The 21,301-nt window shown below is 34.4% G+C and overlaps 1 protein-coding gene across 9 annotated transcripts in view; it reads right to left on the bottom strand.

Moving 5' to 3' along the window:
* TASP1 (taspase 1) overlaps window positions 1-21,301 on the bottom strand; it is a 251,926-nt gene that overhangs the window by 176,994 nt on the left and 53,631 nt on the right. For all 9 annotated transcript variants that reach the window (XR_002139222.2, XM_019752062.2, XM_019752061.2 and 6 more), the window contains one exon: window positions 10,583-10,662. Coding sequence is in view for 8 of the 9 variants with exons in the window: in XM_019752062.2 (XP_019607621.1) it covers window positions 10,583-10,662 (80 nt within the window). In the remaining variant the exon portion in view is untranslated. The remainder of the gene's footprint in view (window positions 1-10,582; window positions 10,663-21,301) is intronic.

Genomic DNA, 21,301 nt, shown 5'->3' on the forward strand with positions numbered 1-21,301 from the left:
GCAATAAAATGGAAGAAACTCCAGAGAATTATACTTAGTGATTAAAAAGCCAATTCCCAAAAGATCACATACTGTATGATGCCACTTATATAACATTTTTGAAATGACAAAATTATACAAATAAAGAATAGATTAGTGGCTGCCAGGGTTTAAGGAAGAAATAAAGGTAGGAGGTGAATGGATGTAACTTTATAAAAGGGTAACATGAGAGATCCTTGTGGAGATGGAAGTGTTGTGTATCTTGACTGAATCAATGTCATTATTCTGAATATGATAATGCACCATAGTTTTGCAAGATATTACCACTGGAGGAAATTGGGCAAAGGGTATATGGCATCTATCTGTCTGTATTATTTCTTACAACTGCATGTGAATTTATAATTGCTTCAAAATAAAAAATTTAAAACAGTATAGCTGTCCATATTAAAGAGTGAAATTAAATACTGATGCACCACATAATTATAATAAAACTATACAATTAGTACAGAAAATGTTTTAGATCAATCACATTATCTTTCCAAGTATCCTACTCAAAGACAGAAAAACTGTAAGAATACAATCTAATCAATAAAAAATAAGAAAACAGCATTCCTTGTGGCAATATCATGCCCATAAACTGACGGGAAAGAATAATGTCCCCCATCTACCCTTTACTTAATTTAAAGACTTCTAGTCACATCAAAATATAAAACATAGCTGAAAATTAAGGGACAGATGCTAGCAACTTTGTAGCACAAACTATTTATGGTCACCCTTTACGAAGAGAAAACAAAATTACTTTCCTTTCAATTTCAACTTTAAAGAATCTTCTAGAAGAACTGAAAAGGAGGTGCAAACTCTATCCTAGACATTCTTAAAATTGAATGCACATTGAAATTACCTGCAAAACTGTAAAACCTTCAGATGCCGGGTACCATCTACAGAGTTGCTGGTTTAATTGGTTTTGGGTGCAGTCAGGGCTTCAGAATTTTTCAAAGCTCCTCAGGGATTCTGATGTGCAAATCTGAGAAGCACTGCTCTAATGGTTACACCTAACTCCAGATAGGATCAATCACTAAAATCCCATTCTCAGTCAGTGCTAAAGAGCTAGACTTATTAAAGTCTGATGAAATCACATCTCCAGCATCATTTTCATATCCAACAAACTAATAATATAGTAAGAATGACGTTAATGGTAAACACATGAGTGTTTCTATGTTCTAGAAATTGAAACAAGAATTCTTTACATATTGTCTCAAGTAATCACAACATCTCCATGAGAAAAGTTTCTTGGAGGTAACTTGACCATTCTCACACAAAGGTTTATATCTCTAAAGCTTATGCTCTGAGCTACTGTGTGGTCATTAATGGCAGCAACTTTACAAAGCCAAACTTCTCGAAAGTAGACAGAGAATAAACCTCTTAGGAGGGAATCTGGCAATAGCCAGCAAAACGATAAACGCATTCTCTGAGCCAGCAATTCTACCTCCAACTTACCTACCCTAATAAAACACATATGTATAAGGTGATGTGCACAAGAATATTTGTGGAATCATCAATGTTAATAGCAAAACCTAGAAACAACCTGCATGCACATCGATAAATAAAGAGCTAAATAAATGATAAAATGCTATTCAGCAGCTTAAAAAATTAATTGATCTAGTATATGTATCAACATGGACAGACTTCAAAATACATTTTGCTGACTGACAAAAAATATTAGAAATACCATATTATGATACTGCTTATCTAAAAACTGACTGAAGATATATAGTATGATACTATTTATCTAAAACTTACAAAAATAATATATTCCAGTATTTCTGTTGATATAGAAAGAAGCAAATCAAACAACTGTGGTTATTGGAGCGGGTAGGAGAGACAGGGACTGGAAATGGAAGTAAAGAGGAAGTTTAGGTTTATGTAGAATTTTCCAATTTTTAAAAAGATAACATGTTCCTGTACTATACAATTAAAAAGTAATAAATATGATGTTTAAATAATCAACTCTCTTTTATAATGTGAAATTTGTTTGTTAATTTATATTGTGTTATTTACATTATTATATTTGTTGACAGTACACAATTACAAAGCATAGGTTCTAGCTCTTGTTGATGAAGGAGTAACTTATATCAGACTAATCCACAGCCCAATAACAATACAAACTCTGGATGGAATTTTAAAAATTAAAAAAAAAAAAAAAAAGCTATTTGAAGGCAAGTACAAAAGGCTGCCAGAAATAGGAGCGGATTCAACCACTGAAAGAAAAGAAACACACCGGGTAAGAATCACATTCAAACAGCTTTCTTCAAGAGGCACTCCCCACTCTGTGAAATGCACAGAAAATAGACCTCAAATAAAACACTGCAATCTTATTGGCCTGAAATGAAGGAGTTTGGGGTTACTGAAGCAGCTGGAAATTGAGGGAGGAATCTTGGAAATGAGGAAGCCACAAAAAGGGAAGCCCTGAAATCTATGTAAATGTCCCCTCAAATCCATGCATGAGGCCTTACCTGTTCATACAAGGATACAAGATTCCATAGAATCTCATGAGGAAAAACAACAGCTGAAGTATTTTACTAAATACTCACTGTAGGCGAGACAAAGTTTAGAGTTTGAGACTTTCCACTAAAACCCCAGAAAGGCCATATTTTAGGAATAAAGACCACAAGCTGGTACTAAGGAAACAACTCTAGGATTAAGAACAAAACTGAAACAGACTCATGATTACAAAGCCAAAAACCAGGCTGTGATAACATCAAGGTTATCTGCAAATAATTCAATTACATGCTAGAACAAAATTCAACACCGTTCAAATGAAGTAACAAGTCCATCCATCATCTCTAAAACATATCCACCATGCCTAAGTTGCAATAAAAATAATCATAAAACATGCAACTAAACAGGAAAATGTGATCCAAAGTCAAGAGGGAAATAAAAATCTATCAATAGAAATTGACCCACAGATAACCTAGATTTTACAATTAGCAGTCAAGAAGTTTAAAATAACAATGATAAATATGTTAACAATGAGCATAATGGGTGAAGACATGAGGAATTTCAAGAGAGATATGTAAATTTTTTAAAAAATGGAACTTTAGAACTAAAAACACATTTTCTATTTTTAAGTCATTGTATAAGATTAATATGAAACTATACACTGCAGAAGAAAAAATTAGTGAACTTTAATACAATTCAATAGAAATCATACAAACGAAAGTATAATGATTAATTTTATGTGTCAACTTGACTGGTGCCCAGATATTTGGTCAATTATTATTCTGGGTATGTCTGTGAGGGTGTGTTTGATGAGGATGAGATTAACATTTAAATTGGCTGACTGAGAAAAGCACATTGACCACCCTAATGTAGGTGGACCTTATCTAATCAGCTGAACAACTTCATACAACTAAAAGGCAGACTCTCCCCAAGAGAGAGTACCTCTTGCCTGACTGCCTTCAAACTGGAACACTGACTTTCATCTGCCTTTGGACTTGAACTGAAACACTGGCTCTTCCTGGGTCTCGAGCATGCCAGCCTTCAGACTGGAACTACACAACTGGCTCTCCTGGTTCTCAGGCCTTTGGACTTAGATTGAAAAGACACCATTGGCTCTCCTGGGTCTCCAGCTTGCTAAGTGACCCTGAAGATCTTGGGAATTGTCATCGCCCATAACTGCACGAGCCAATTCTTTATAATAAATCTCTCTAGATTGGATTCAATTCAATTCAATTCAATAAGATTGATGGATGAATGGATGATTGATAGATAGATAGATAGATAGATAGATAGATAGATAGATAGATAGATGATAGATAGATAGATAGATAGATAGATAGATAGATAGATAGATACAGATAGATCTCCTATTGGTTTTGTTTCTATGGAGAGAATCCAGAAAGCACAAAAAGAAAATAGTTGAAAGAAAGTAACAGTCTCAATAACAAGCAACCGTACCAATGTTTTAATACGAAATCCCAGAAACAAATGGGGGAGAGCATAGACCAGAGAAAATATCTGGAAAAAAACTGTCCAAAGTTTTCCTAATTTGATTAAAAACAGAAACCGACAGATTTAGCAGGCACAGTAAAAACTAGGCACAAAGAAAAGCACACTTAGGCACATTATGGTTAAAATGCTGAAAACGAAAGATAAAGGAACAGCTCTTAAAAATAGTCAAAGAAAAAAGAAGACACGTAGCATACAGCGAAGCAATAATAAAAATAATACCTGACTTCCCATCAGATAATATAATCTAGAAGACAATGTAACGACATCTTTAAAAGTGCTAAAAGATTACTAATTTGGGGTGGACGGGTGGCTCAGTTGGTTAGAGCACGAGCTCTGGGCAACAACGCTGCAGGTTCGACTACTGCAAGGGATGGTGGGCTGCACCCCCTGCGACTAAAATTGAACACGGCACCTTGAGCTGAGCTGCCACCGAACTCCCGATGGCTCAGTTGGTTGGAGCGCGAGCTCTCAACCACAAGGTTGCCAATTAAACTCTGACAAGGGATGGTGGGCTCTGTCCCCTGCAACTAACAACAGCAACTGGACCAGGAGCTGAGCTGCGCCCTCCACAACTAAGATTGAAAGGCCAACAACTTGACTTGGATGAAGTTGATGAGTCCTGGGAAAAAAACACTACTGTTCCCCAATAAAAAAAAGTCCTGGAAATACGCACTGTTCCCCAATAAAGTCCTGTTCTCCTTCCCTGATTAAAAAAAAAAAAAAAGATTACTAATTTGTACTTTCTAATCCCTTAACCTTCTCCCCCATCCCCACCCCCTCCCATCTAGCAACCATCAGTTGTTTTTTTCTCTATATCTCTGAGTCTACTCCTGTTTTGTTTGCTCGTTTATACTGGACTTATCAGGGGGATCACTTCATAGACCGTGTAGATGCCCGACCACTGCACTGCACACTTGAAACCTGAAGCTGAAGTAGGACAACATCGAATGTCAACTATAACTGTGTGTGTGTGTGTGTGTGTGTGTGTGTGTGTAGTAATGGGATGTGGAGTACAGCATAGGGAATACAGTCAATGGTATTTTAACAATTATATATGATGTCAGAGGGGTAGTAGATGGGGGTGGTTACCACTTTGTGAGGTATATAAATGTCTAACTATTGCTTTATACACCTGAAACTAATAAAAGTAAATAAATAAATAAATACTAAAAGCAAACAATGGAATATTATTCAGTCATAGAAGGAACAAAATTCTAAAACATGCTACAATATAAATGAATCTTGAAAACACTATGCTAAGTGAAATAAGCCAGACACCGAAGGACAAATATTGTATGATTACATTCTGGAGGTACCTAGAATAAACAGATTCATAGAGAAAAGAAATAAAATATAGATTACCAGGGGCTGGCAAAAAGGGAGTAGTAGTTATTACTTAATAGGCAAACAGTGTCTGTATGGGAAGATGAAAACGTTGTGGAAATACATGGCAGTTCACAACACTCTGAATGTACTTAGTACCATTGAATTATACAATTTAAATTATTAAAATGATAAAATTTACCTTACGTATTATTTTACAATTAATAAAAAAGGGGAAAAATTACGAAAGAAAAAACCTGCCAATATAGAAGACTATATCCAACAATAAATATCTTTTAAAAGTAAAGCCAAAATGAAGTTTTCCAATAAAGAAAGCTGAAAAAATGTTTCACCACTGTATCTACCACATTACTAGAAATGCAAAAGCATGTTCCAGGCTGAAGGGAACAATATCAAATAAAAATTCAGATCTACATATAGGAATGAAATATTAAGTACGTGTGAAAATATGTAAGAGATTCTTTTAAGATAAACCTTAGAAAGATATTTTATAAACTTTTGGAACACAAGGGGAGATAAAAAAATCTACAAATGATGCCCCCCAAAAAGGTAATCAAGTGTAAAGCAACCATTAACTACCTCCAATACACAAGCTAATTTTATTAAGGGTTAAAGTATGCCCCAATATAGAATAGTATTTTTTTTTCGATATAAGAGTTATAATTTTTCCATCTAAATTCACCATAGGTCAATACTATCTTTTTTTTTTTTTTTGCAAAAAATAACTTTTAAATACCTTATTAATCTGGAGAACATTTCTTGTTGGTTGGTTATGTAAGCCATTAGAAATCTATGGCATTACATATATATTCTTATTACAAGCATAAACACTAACGTATAGTTTAAAACGTTTGTCATCTGCAAAATATCTAGCAATAGCTGTTTTATAATACCTTTCTATATAAATGTTCTGAAGTAAAAATGGCAGACTAAACACATGAATGAGTTCATCTCCACACTAAAACCTTACCAAAAAGAAATTACGGGGGAAAAAAGGTACATACACAGAAGACGATGATAATGTGAAGGGCAATATCATCATGCCTATAGAAAACAGAAAGCAAATGGATGAACAAAGAATAACTAATTGAGTAGAGAAAGATGAACACCAATGCCTAGTAGCCAAGACATCACAAAGCAAACTAATCTCTGCCAAAGTAAACTAATTCCTGCCAAAGAAACATCAGAAGAAAGCTTAGAATAGAAAGCACCTTAAAAATGTCTTATATTTTTCAGCATATAGGTCTTTCACATTCTTGGTTAAGTTTATTCCTAGGCATTTTATTCTTTTTGTTGCAATTACAAAAGAAATTGTATTTTTATTTTTTTCTGAGATTTCATTGTTAGTATACAGGAATGCAATGGATTTTGTACGTTGATGTTGCAGCCGGCAATTTTACTGTTTTTGTTTATTGTTTCTAATACCTTGTTAGTGGAGTCTTTAGGGTTTTCTATATAAAGCATCATGTCATCTGCAAAAAGTGACAATTTAACTTCTTCATTCCCAATTCGGATGCCTTTTATTTCTTTCTCTTACCTGATGAAATAATGCCATTCACGACAACATGGACGAATCTTGAGATTATGCTAAGCAAAATAAGACAGAAAAAGTCGAAAACCATATGACTTCACTGATATGTGGAATGTAAAAATGAAAGCAACAAAAGAACAAGACAAACAAAGAAACAAAAAGTCATAGACACAAACAATAGTTTAGTGGTTACCAGAGAGTAAGGGGGGAGGGAGGTTCTAGAAGAGGGTAAACAGGGTCAAACATATGGTGATGGAAGAACTGACTCTGGGCGGTGAACACACAATGTGATATATAGATGACATATTACAGAATTGTACACTTAAAGCCTATGTAATTTTATTATACTAACCATTGTCACCCCAATAAATTATAATTTAAAAAAAAAAAAAAGAACAGAAAGCACCTGTTATCTCTGAAAGCCAGGAACTAAAAACAGGAGACCTGGCAGAAAATGTTGATGAGGAACATGTAGATGCCTAAACCCCCTCCTCCTGCTTGCAGAAAACATGAGGTTAACTCTTTGGAGAGGCCGAACCAGATGGGCCCCAAATTAGTGGACATCAAGCACAGCTGGGAGCAGTTATCAAGCACTCTACTTAAAAATGAGATTTACACAAAAAGGACAGGTGAGCACTCCAGCCTCTTCCCTTGTTCTATATACCACAACACTGCCCTGCCAGAGCTGAGAAGATTTCTGACTAATCCAAAAGAAAAATGTACAGACATTTGGTTTTGTTGAGGAAACACTTGGAAGTTTCCCCAACAAAAAAAGCCTGATCACATCACCCACCTTGAGGTCACCCAGACCTGCCTTCACACATAAAGCTTCCAAATAGCTTTTAAGTGCCACACTCATGAGTATGAAATCAGCAGAGGGTTGCTAGACAGTTGAGGAAATCTGCTAATATGTATTAAAGTCTAAAACAAACAAACAAAAAGTAAGGCGGAGGAAGGCGAAACACCAGATAAGAACAAATTTTAAACCAAAATATCCTGAGAGAAATAAGCGAAAACATTAAGTTCATGAACTAAGAATAGGGCACTACTTTTTAAAGTATTAATCACAGATGAATCTCTAGAAATTAAAATTATGAAAACCAAAATTAGGGCCAGCCTGGTGGCTCAGGCGGTTAGAGCTCCGTGCTCCTAACTCCGAAGGCTGCCGGTTCGATTCCCACATGGGCCAGTGGGCTCTCAACCACAAGGTTGCCAGTTCAATTCCTCGAGTCCCGCAAGGGATGGTGGGCTCTGCCCCCTGCAACTAAGATTGAACACGGCACCTTGAGCTGAGCTGCCGCTGAGCTTCCGGATGGCTCAGTTGGTTGGAGCGTGTCCTCTCAACCACAAGGTTGCCGATTTGACTCCCACACGGAATGGTGGGCTGTGCCCCCTGCAACTATGGTGGGCTGTGCCCCCTGCAACTAGCAATGGCAACTGGACCTGGAGCTGAGCTGCGCCCTCCACAACTAAGACTGAAAGAACAACAACTTGAAGCTGAACAGAACCCTCCACAACTAAGATTGAAAGGACAACAACTTGACTTGGAGAAAAGTCCTGAAAGTGCACACTGTTCCCCAATAAAGTCCTGTTCCCCTTCCCCAATAAAATCTTTAAAAAAAAGAAAAAAGAAAACCGAAATTATAAATTCATCTGAATTAGAAGGTTTAGGAGGTAAAATTGAAGAAAATACCGCGACAGTAGGACAAAAGCCAGAAATTTTTAAAAGGAGAAAATAAAAATTTGAAAAAGAAACAAGGGCTTGGAACACAATCCAGCATTTAATTCACAGAAATTAGAAAAATAAAATAGAAGAAAGATACGGAAAGAGATTAATACACATTTTTTAAATTTCCCCAAATCTGAAGCACATGAATTTCCAGATTGACAGTGCAAAACGAGGACCCAGAATATTGAATAAAAAATACCCATCCCAAGATGCTTCATAAAATGGGAAATAAGAGTTTCCTTCCAACGAGGAAAAATATACCACAAAGAACTGAGAACCAAAATTCAAACGGATTGCATAACAGAAAGACTGGAAACTAGAAAACAAGAGAACAATTTCTTCAAAAACCTAAAGGAAAATGATTTCTAGTCTTGCATATACCAAATAAGGAAGTAAAATAAGACACACACACACACAAAGATTCAGAAAACAGAAATTTTGGAGAGAGGAAAAGGCAATCCAAAATGATGTTGAGGTGAAGACCAGGGATGACAGTTATACAGCAGGCCTAGTGAGCAACCCAATCTAGACTCAAAGATGCCAGGTGGGATATCTCCAAGGAAAACAAAATGGAACTAAGAGATGACGAGATTTGCCTGCACGATATACAAATTCTACAAGTTCCACTGGACAGATTTTAAGAGAATGAGTGATGGGGACTATGAGACTTTAGAACTCTCATACTCCCTGCCTCCCTGAAAAGTACATATTTCTCTTCCCTTCAGCTTCCCTATATTAAACTTTCAGCTACATGAATATTCATTTTGAATATAATATTATTAAGAGCTGATCCTAACCATATACTTGCCATGATATATAATCATTTCTTCTTTTTACTACTTGCTTTCCTTGGAGTTAATGGTTTCTCATTTTTTCATTTGATTATTCATTGTATTCATAGATAACATTGATGAAAACAACAAAAATTTAACTTAAAAAATAGGTAGTATATGTTTTTAACATTTATCTTTTTGTCCATAAATATGCAGCTAAGATTTTTTAAATAAACATACAAAACACACATATATACATATTTATAACGTCATTTTTCACTTGTTCCAGTCATTAGATTTAGTCATTATCAGACATTAGTCTTAATAATTTCTAGTTATTTAACTAATATTTCATTATAAGAATATATGGTAGTCTATTTACTTACATTCCTTTATGTTGGACATAAGATTTTTTCAAATTTCTTTATATTCTTAATAATGCTTATTGAACACATAAATCTTTGAATCTCTAATGACAAGTTCCTAGAAGCAGAATAAGCTTAAGGCTTTTGATCTATACCACTTAGCTGTCCTCCAAAATTTCTGCCGACATTTAATTTGTACCTACAGTGTATTATGTTAATTTCACCACACACTTACCACCAATAATATAATATTTTTTAACTCACAAATTAAGAGGGAACAAATTTAACATATACTCATTTGAATATAAATTTCCATATTAGTTATATTATCTACTTATGACTTTTTACCATTTTTCTATTGTGGTATTACATGTATTTGTGTGTTTTGTAATTTGGTAAACCTCTTCATAGATTAAGGATATGTATCCCTTTGTTATATTTATGATAAGTATTTTTTCAATCTTAACGTTTAACGTAGTTTTTCATTCTCTTGCACTTGGTACCTAAAAAGGCCTTCCTCAGCGTAGTGAGAGTTAATTGTTGACTCATTTTCTTGTCTCTCTCTGAGGGGGTAGTATTGTGGTTTCATTAGTTAGAAACTATTTTAAGTAACCTAAAAGGGATCCTTTATCAATACGCCTATAAAGAAATGAGATACCAATACAAGGGTCTCAGGAATATCAAGGTGGCTTAAAATCAAATAACTTTATATATATGGACCTTTTAACTAGAAATATTTCAACATATAAGCTTTCTTCCTTAAATATCAGTACTATATGGGTCAAAAGCAATGTAACACTTTCAGGTATATATGCTAATATAGCTTAATTTTTTAAAAGTTTTTACTCACTTGTAGTCATGATGTTAGGAGGGCAAGAGGGTATTCCATGATCTACTGCCCATCTGTAGGCTCCTTCTCCAACTAAAAAGCTAACAACAGAAAAATTATTCTTTTAAAATTTCACAGTGTCATCTTCTACATATTCAATCAAGTAATATAAGTAATATAGTAAGGCAACTAAAAAATAGTCTTGCATATAGACAAAATTGTTTGTTTACTTCAAAATAATAATATGGCTATATGCCACTTTAAAACCCATTAAAAATTTTACAATTAGAAATGGTACCATTTCATTTGCAATAACTAACAAGTAAAAACTGGCAAAATTCAATATAAGAAGTAAAAAAGGATTTCCCAGTGGAAAATATTAAGATTTATCTTGGATTAACACAGTTCTCAGGTTATGTCACAAGATCCATTTAATTGGGTTAAGAGTCCAAGTTTAAGAGAATGTCTTCAGATATGGTATTCTTGTCTAGTATAACACCTGGTATAACTCAAAATGAGTGGGTACATCTAGAGATGCCAAAAAACAATGAGACATGCTTACATTTCTAAGCCTGCATACAACAAAAATATATACCTGACCCTCAGAATCATTTTTACTGTGGTAAGTAAAGTACTAAGATATGTCCCAAAAGTAATTTTTAAGCCCCAAACTACAAGTTTTAACATAACAAAGTGAATAAAAGGATACTATTAGCTAACTGAAAAAGCCTTATTTTCAAAAGTTTCAAGCAGCATGCAGGATAATTAACCACCCCATCTCTAACACATAATAGCAAGCAGTTACCATTATAATCAATCACTTCATCTCCTTCCATAGCCAACTTCTTAAAGATCTCAGCCAACTAGTAATGGATTCCTTGAACAAGTGCCTACTCATTAGTTTCCTGTTCCCTACTTTTTGTTTCTGTTTTAATCATTCCAACACTAAAAATTCAAAGCAATACATATTGAAGCCTTTAGATTTGATTGTTAATAAGAAGATCAGTGACAGACTGGCAAAACGCTAAGTAGACACTCAGAAACATATCCAAATGGTTGCAATGAAAAACTAAATGGATAAGCCCAATAACTGTTTTCCATTGTACATAAAGGTGGGGATGGAGGGGGCACTGGAAAAAGAGAGGAGACAAGGCCAACAAGAAAAAAACGTTACCTCTCCAAACTCCCATTTTTAAAAAATTCTAAAGGATTCTGAAAATAGAAAAACAGTGTCTTCTACTCTTCTATCAAATGAAGAACACTGTAAAGAAATGGTAAAGAAAAGCTACCACATATAAGGTTCAAATGGAAGAATAACTGAAATAGAAACTTGGGATGTGAGTTGAACTGTTCTGATGGAATTTTTAGCACTTCCTTCTTCTAGCAAAAGAATTTAAGAAATAACTTCTGTTCATGTGAAGACGTAAAAGAGATGCTGAAGTAATAGATTAAATGATCAGGACAGAAGCTTGGAGCTGAATCTAATATTCTCAGCATGCCCATTGGTCATTTTGGGTTTAATCCCAGTATCTGGAATCAATGGCATTTTACAAAATATTCTTAGTTTTATTTTCTATTTCTTAATCATTCATAGGTTTTGATTCTAAATAAAATCCAGTTGCCATTGTCTGTTATGCAAGTGTTCAATGCTTTAGGCATTTTACAATATTCACAGGAAGCTGAATATTTGGATGCATCTTATGGATAACAATACTGAATATCTGACCTTTTTTTTCCGCCCTTCTTCTGCCTCCTCCCACTACTCCAGTTCAAGCCATTGTTTCTCAGTCTAGTTGTGTAGGACACAGCTACCTGGCTCATGCTGGTATTATGAGCGTTGCACTCCCCCACACTGAGGCAGTCGGTCACCAGCTCACAGCAGCTCACCGCAGCTCACACCAACCTTCGGCTGCTCAGGGCAGCCCAGCTCCAGAAATAGCTATTGTTCACAATCTTAGCTGTAGAGGGCGCTCGCTGGCCCATGTGGGAATCGAACCCGTGACCTTGTGTTAGGAGCACAGCGCCCCAACCACCTGAGCCACCGAGTGGGCCCTGAATATCTGACCTTAAATTACTATCAAAAATGACTTGTCTAGTAGCTCATCATCACACAAAATGGCAGATAACTGCTTTTGAAGTCACTTGCTGTAAAGCTACACGACCTTTTGTAAAAACCTATATTAACATGTCAAAAAAAATCACTGTCCAGAACATTAAATGCAGTACCAATTCAAATTTCTCTCAGTCATCTGACTCTCCAAGGAGAAAACTTTTAGGGAAGTTTCATTTCAATCAAGTTAGAGAATCCCATTGATTCTACCTTCACAGTACCTCCAGAATCTGACCACTTCCACTGCTACCACTGTGGTCTGAGCCACCATCATCTGTTACCTGGCCCCATTACTGTCTTGCTTGCCTTGCTCTGCCCCCAGCCCTAGGCTATTCTCACCAGCCACTGACATCCTTGTAAATCACAAGTCAGATAATGACATTCCTCTTCTCAAAACTCTGCCAAACCTCTCATGAGAACTCTAATGCAAAAACTGAAGTTTTCACAAGAATCTACAGCCTCCCAAGTGATGTGATCCTTTCTGCCCCCTCATCTCATCTCTTCCTCCTCTTGCCCCTTCTAACATATGATATACTTTGTAATTTACATATTATATCTATTGTTTATTTCTATCTTCCCCAAATAAACTGTAAGCTTCTTAACAGCGGGAATCTTTGTTTTCTTCAAGCACATTAAATAAACATTCGCAAGATGTTAAAAAAATAAACTAGAGTGTCAAATTCCCTAAAGGAAATATTTTCCTTGTGTTATACCCACCTTAATTTACATTGAAGGAGGTCTAAAGTGATATAAAACAAAAGCAACAACGCTGTACTGAGACCAGCCCTGAGGTGGGATGATTTAATAAGCTAAACTGCAAGTGCTGCTGCAAATAATAGTACAGCCAAACATCTCAAAAAGGGCTTTCTGCGCAAATCTAGAGATGTGAATGACAATCTTATGGATGGAAACCACCCGTCTTCAAAGAACCAAGACTCCAACTCAGTCTAAAATTATGTAATTTAGTGATCCAGATAGTGCTCAAAAATGCTCAGGGACCCCAATAATCAAATTACATTATTAGATGAGAAAGATATAGGAGAAATCGATAGCCACTTTTCGGACTTAAAAACTGATTTCTATTTTACCTATCAATTTTTTGTTCATCATAAATATACAAAATTGACGGAAGATAAATTAGTGGCTATTGATTTTCAAAGCTTACAAACACATAAAATACAAATAAAGGAGAACTTGCAATATTTGGAGAAAACATATAACAATCAAATTAAAAGTAAGAATGTAACTCTTTAAAAGAAATTTTATTACAGAATTTTCAAACATATACATAATAAAGAACAATGTAACGAAACCAATAGATGAACCTATTTTATCAAGTATTAATACACTGTTAATCTTGTTGATTTATACCCCCACCCAGATTATTTTGAAGCAAATCCCAGATAGTTTATATAAATTGGTGCAAAAGGAAATGTGGTTTTTCCAATTATTTTTAACCTTTTGAAGTGCAATTACTTTTGCACCAACCTAATAATTTCAAATATAAATTTTTTGCATGCATCTCAAAAACTGACTTTTTAAAAAACATTAACAGCATAACCAATTGGTATCAAAAAAATTTTAACAATAAATCCTTAAACTCAAAATATATTCAGTAGATGTTCACATGTCCCTGATTGTCCTATAACATTTTTGCTATTATTTTTGTTTTTTAAACTGTTTGGTTTGAATAGGAAGCCAACTAAATCTAGACCTTTTGATTAGTTCACAGGTCTCTCATGTTTCTTTTAATCTTTAGGCTTTCGAATTTCCTTTTCACATTTATACAACAAAAGCAGTACATATTTGAATGAATTTATGAAATACAATAGATGCAACCGTATTTTAAAAGAAACAATGCACCAAAACTTAAATTTGCGTCTCACATAATCCAAGGGTCTAATGAGCATCTTAGGTTTCATTCACACTAAACATAATACAACAATGCTTACTTACCTAGCTTTCTCTTTTTCATCAAAAGAAACATAATTTTCAAAAATTATTTAACTCCTATATTAGGAGTCAGTGATTTTTTTTTCTATAAATGACCAATATAATAAACAGCTTAGGATTTGTAGCCAGAATGTCTCTGTTGCAATTACTCAACTTGGCATTTGTAATGCATAAGCAGCCACAGACAATACATACACAAGTGGGTATGGCTATGGTTTCAATAAAACTTTACTTATAAAAACGGGCAGCAGACCAGATTTGGCCAAACCCCTGTTCTAGATGGTTAATGACTATCAAAGTTATACCCTGTGATAATGAAGGAAAAACGATTCAAGCTATACTTTTATAAATAAAATAAACTTGGGGAAATGTGAGACAGTTTATGATAGTCCCACCAAATTTGTGAAGATATCAGATACTCTACTAGTCTGACCAAATACCAATACTTAATATATCATGATGGCTGTAACTTAAAAAAATTAAAATACAGAAAATGTTCAGCTAATAGAAGCACTGTTCTGCCTAGGGTTCCACTGAGGGTTTTTCTAACAAAGCAATAAGAGTTTATAAAATTCTCACTTTAGATACAGCTGAAACATATACCTCCTGCCTTCTTCAATGAGGTATAGAGATACATGATTTTTTTATTTAAAGACTTCTTAGAAAACACCCATTATATTTAATACCTTGTTGCCCCCACAGAGTCATCTGCCTCTTCAACAGATGAAACCAGAGGACCATGGTTTCTAAGTCGTCCATCTGCTTGTGATAGTTTTCCTACCTCTATGCCTGACATACAAGAAGTGAACAATAAATATTTGCTGAATGAATAAGTGAATGAAAAAATGGGTGTAAATAATTACTTCTCATTGTCATAAAAGGATTCTATTCCCCCTTTACTTCTAATCTGCTGCTTCTAATGTGATATGGAGGGACTCCATAAATTTCTAACAGCATAACAGTCGTAAAGTATGGGACTGTTTCTTTATCTGCAAAATGCATCTTACCCTCATAAACCATTATATAATTTTTATAAGATAATGTACACAAACCACATAAAACAGTGCCTGTCATAGAGTACAAATGCAATAAATGTTAACTATTATCATTATAGAAATTAGATTTATTAGGGTCATGTGAAAATAAGCTCAAAGTGAAAACATGATAAATTTGGTCTTGTTGATTTAGGATACTCGTAATTGGGGATGTTTTAACTACTGCAGATATACAATGAACTTGCAGGTATGTGAAAGATTTCTGTCTTGACAAGACAGAGTAACAGGGAACAAATTTACACTCTTACCTGAACCAATGAAAGAAAAATCAGACAAGATACACAAACAAATGTTTTTGGACATTAGACAGTAGGCAATGTAGGACAGGATCCTTGAGAGAAATGAAAAAAACAAGATAAAACCTATGATTGCCCCAGCTTCCTGCCTGGAGTTTCCAGGCCACAGTGCAAGAAGGGTAATTCAGGAAGAGCCTCACAGTCTATCTAAGTTGAAGAGACAGAGCTGGGCATCCAGGGAAACCAAGGTGGCCAGAGTTCAGAGGGCAGGGTACCAGAAAGGAGAGAGTTGCAGAGAAAGGACTCCAGGAAGCTGCTTGTCCCTATCCAGTCGTTAGCTGAGTAGAGATCAATGTATGTGTAAGAGGAAAATTACCCAAAGCCTGAGAAAGAATAACATGAAAGTTTTAAGGGAAACAATCCCTAAATTCACACAAGTCCAGGAACAGCTCCTGTACCCACCAAAGTAAAAAACCTCATTCTAGATGCATCTGTTATAGTACCCAGAAGTGTTTGGCCCCAATAGCAAAGCAAAATGTTTCCCTAGTAGCATGTAAGAAAGTATAAAGCAAGACCTGAAAAGATGAAACTGCCACTCAATAACTTAGCCACATCCTAGAATAAAGCTCAAGAATATTTATTAAAATACAAAAATATCCAGCACTAACTAAGGTAAAACTCACAGTGTCTGAATCCAATAAAAAAATTACCAAGCTTGCAAAGAAGCAGGAAAATATAACCTATAATGAGGAGAGAAATCATTCAATTGAAAACAACCCAGAAATGGTAAAGATGATATGATTAGTAAACAAAGATATTAAAACAGTTATTGTAACTCTATCCATATGTTCAATAAGCTACAGGAAAGATTAAACATGTTAAGTAGATACAGGGAGGGCATTTTTAAAGATGCAAATGGAACTTCTGGAGAAAAAAACTACAATGTCAGAGATGAAAAATAAATTGGATAAGATTAACCGGCAATTAGATATCACAGAAAAATAATCAGTGAATTTGAAAACAGCAATGGAAACTATTCAAAATGAAGTTTTTAAAACAAAATGAATGGAAAAAGTAAACAAACTATCAGTGACCTGTAGGACAAACAAGATGTCAACAGATGTGCAATAGAAGTCCTGAAGGATAGAAGAGAAGAGGGGATATGAAAAATATCTGAAGATATAAAAGCCAAAATTTTTCCCAATTTGATGAAATATATATCCTTGCATATCCAAGAAGCAAAATGAAACCAAATCAAAAACATTATAAGAAAACTACAGACCAATATCTCTCATTAACATAGATGCAAAAATTCTTTACAAATTATTAGCAAATTTGATCCAACAATATAGTAAAATGATAATACATTATGACCAAGTGAAATTTATCCCTGGAATGCAAGTGTTGCTTTAACAGTCAAAATATCAACCAATCACTATATTAACTGATTAAATAAGAAAAATTATAAGATCATCTCAATAAACGCAGAAAAGCATTTAATTAAATACAACACCCATTCCTATTAAAAACTCAGCACACTATGCAAAGAAGGGACGTTTATCAACATAAAAAAAAGAGCATCTATGACAAATCTACAGCACACATTATATTCAATGATAAAAGACCAATGCTACTTCCCTAAGATCACAAATAAAGCAAGGATATCCATTTTCCCACTTCAATTCTACATTGCATTGGAGGCCCTAGCCAGTGTAATAAAGAAATTAATTCAAGGAATCAAGACAGAATGGAAGAAGTAAAACTAGATTCCCAGAAGACATGACTGTCTATGTAGAAAATCTTACAGAATCTATAAAAGTGGTACAGAAACAAATAAATTTAGCAAATTTTCAGGATAGATTATAATAAAATCAGTCATCCGGTTATATATTGGCAAGGAACAACTGGAAATTAACATTTTCTGCAATTTATCATAGCATCAAAAAGAATGAAGTACCTAACTATGAGTTAGATAAAAGCTATGCAAGACCTGTACACTGAAAACTATAAAATACTATTCAGAGGTTAAAGAAACTCCTGATAAATGGATATGCTGCAATCCTAATCACAATTCCAGCAGATTACTTACAGAAATTGAGAGGCTAATTCTAAAATTCATATGGAAATGCAAAGTGCCTAAAATGGTCAAAACAATTTGAAAACGAAGAATAAAACTGAAGAACTGTGTGCATGAGAAAACAGGATAGCTCATTTCAGACAAGTGCAGCATCACTACATATCATTTTAATGGAGAGAAGGCCTTCACTTTTTCCCATGTATTTTATCTTTGTAAAATATAAAAATATTACATACATCCCCTTTGATAACTGTATCCTTTGTTCCCTCCTTCCTCCTTCCCAAAGGTAATCACAATAAGTTTGGTAACCTTTCCAGGCCTTTTTGTATATCTATGCATATATACGTAGACTTAGAAAACTAGAGTATTGTATATGTTGTAATACTATGAAGGAATATAAGAGAAGGAGAAAAGCTTAAATTCAGGACAACTGCTACCTAGGGTCAGGGGTAGAGATGGGCTCAGGGCAATGGTGTAGGACAGACAGTGGGAAGGATAAGGATGACATTAGAAAGGGTTCAGTCTAGTCAGCTTCAAATCACTTGGTAATGTTTTATTTCCTAACCTGGATGGTGGGAAACAGGTACTCATCACATTATTTTGTAATTTTTTTGGAAAAACAAACAAACATAAGTTATACTGAACATATCATTCAGCATCTTGTTTCTACACTCTATATTGTAGAAATCTATCCATGTTGCTATATAAATGTTTCTCTTTGTTTTATGCTGCAGAATATTTAACAATATGACAAGAAAACAGTTTACTTAGCCATTGATGGACATTTAGGTTGTTTACAGTTTTATACACTACAAGCAAGGTTGCTATAACCTTCTTTTGTTGTACAGGTCTTCCTGTGCACATGTGAAGGTGTTCTGTCTTAAGATATATTAATAATTGCTGAAGCACATAGCATGTGCATTTTCAATTTTTTAAATTAATAAAAAATATCAAAATGTCTCTCAACTGGCTATATCAATTTATGTTTCCCACCACTAGTAGAACAAAAATCCTGTTTTTCCATACCCTCAACAATATTGGATATTATTGGTCTTTGTTAAAATATCATCTTGGGGGCGGCCGGATGGCTCAGTTGGTTAGAGCGCGAGCTCTGAACAACAGGGTTGCTGGTTTGATTCCCACATGGGCCAGTGAGCTGCATGCACCCTTCACAACTATATTGAAGACTACAAGCGGCCGCTGAGCTTCCGGAAGGGCAGCGGATGGCTCAGTTGGTTACAGCGCGAGCTCTCAACAAGGTTGTCAGTTCAATTCCCACATGGAATGGTGGGCTGTGCCCCCTGCAACTAAAGATTGAAAATGGCAACTGGACTTGGAGCTGAGCCACGCCCTCCAGAACTAGATTGAAGGACAACGACTTGGAGCTGATTGCTCTGGAGAAACACACTGTTCCCCAATATTCCCCAATAAAATGAATTAAATATATATATATATATATGTGTGTGTGTGTGTATATATATATATTTTTAATACATTTTATTGGGGAATATCGGGGAATATAATACAAGATGATATATATATGATATATATATATCATCTTGTATTTTATATATATATATATATATCATCTTGTCATTTTAATTCATAATTCCTTGATTGATATTATGATTGGGCACCTTTTCGTGTATTTATATACCAACAATATTTTCTTTTCTATAAATTGTCTATTTGTATGCTTTATCAATTTTTAGAATTTTGGTTGTTTTTCTTACTGATATTTTGTAATTCTTAAACATTACGGATACTAATCTTTCGCTTGCTACCTATGCTGCAAGAGCCATATTGTCTTTTAATTCAGATCATGGTATCTTCAGTTATATAATAGCTACACATCTTTATTTGTTATATGTTTCAATATTTAGCCTTATATATTAACCTTAATAAGATCTTTGCTACCTCACAGTCATAAACGGAATCCCTCATATTTTTCCTAAACATTTTATACTATGCTTTTTTATTTTTATGTTTGAACATTATTTTTCTTTTTTTGAATGGTGTGACAAAGGTATTTAAATTAACATTTTACCACTAGGTAGCCAATTTTCCCAACACAATTTATTTAATACACCATCCTTTATCCTCCACATTGCTCTGAGATGACACTGTTATCATAGACTAAATTTACTTATCTATTGGGTCTGCTTCTGGACTTCCAGTTCTGTCCTACTAATCTTTTTATATATTCCTATACCTAAATTAACTGTTTTAATTACTATATTATAAAGTATCATGACAGCCAGTAGGTAAGTCCAATTCTGATCTGTTTCAAGATTGTCTTGGCTATTGTTGTACCCTCATTCCTCCATATAAATTTGGGTATCTGCTTGGTAAATGCCTTACAGAGTCGGGAGAACGGGATTATGATAGGTTTGTAGGTAAACTTTAAAATATTTTTCACAAGCTTTATGCTATTTTTCTTTTCAACTAAAACAACTACGTTATTTCCTCCCTACTGGGCACATGTCTTCTAAATTGATTTAGTTACGGTTAATTATGCTTTATGTATAATATCAAATATGGGTGAAAGAAAACAGTGACGCTTAAATCAATATTGAGGAGACTATAAATCCAGAGACAATCTCTTTGCACCTATTACTCCTCTAAAAAGGTATGGACAGTAGGAAATTGTGTATGTGCTAAACAAACAGAAAATTTTGGATTGGTGGACTTCAAACTAGTTAAACCAAATAGCATAGGATTAATATAAATTCTGAAAGAGTATATATAGGAGTTTTTAAATCATTTTCCTACTTTCAGTTATAAGTAAACTTACTGATATCAACCAAACACATATTAGAAATGATCTCAAGAAATCAGATTTGCTTTTCCTTAGCCTTGCTTTATTGAAAATATTAAAAATTAACATTTCTTTGAAATTTTTTTGTAATCAACCCTTCTAGTAACACAATTAAACACCTGAGAAGTATGTGATTAAAGGATACTTTTAGTTTATTTGGGTAAAAGGTTTTTCAAAACTATATTAATTTCTTTTCTATGACCTCAAATTATAATAGTCGAACACAGTGATTCCTATACTACTGTTGTCATAATTTTCAACACAGAACATTAATGTGACCTTCACAGCCAGGCATGCTGAATATATGCTGAATGTGAGGTGATATCGAGGTATACTTGATAATAATGTTGGGCATGCTAACAGGATGATGGTTATGTTTTGCAAACATAGACAAATTTAAACTAATTCAGGGTGAAATATGATGTCAAGGATTAGCTTTAAAATACTAGAGAGAAAAAAGAGAGATGTCTGAGACAGATGAAGGGCACAAA

Source organism: Rhinolophus sinicus, linkage group LG13, assembly GCF_036562045.2.
Source record: "Rhinolophus sinicus isolate RSC01 linkage group LG13, ASM3656204v1, whole genome shotgun sequence".
Classification (NCBI taxonomy): Eukaryota; Metazoa; Chordata; class Mammalia; order Chiroptera; family Rhinolophidae; genus Rhinolophus; species Rhinolophus sinicus.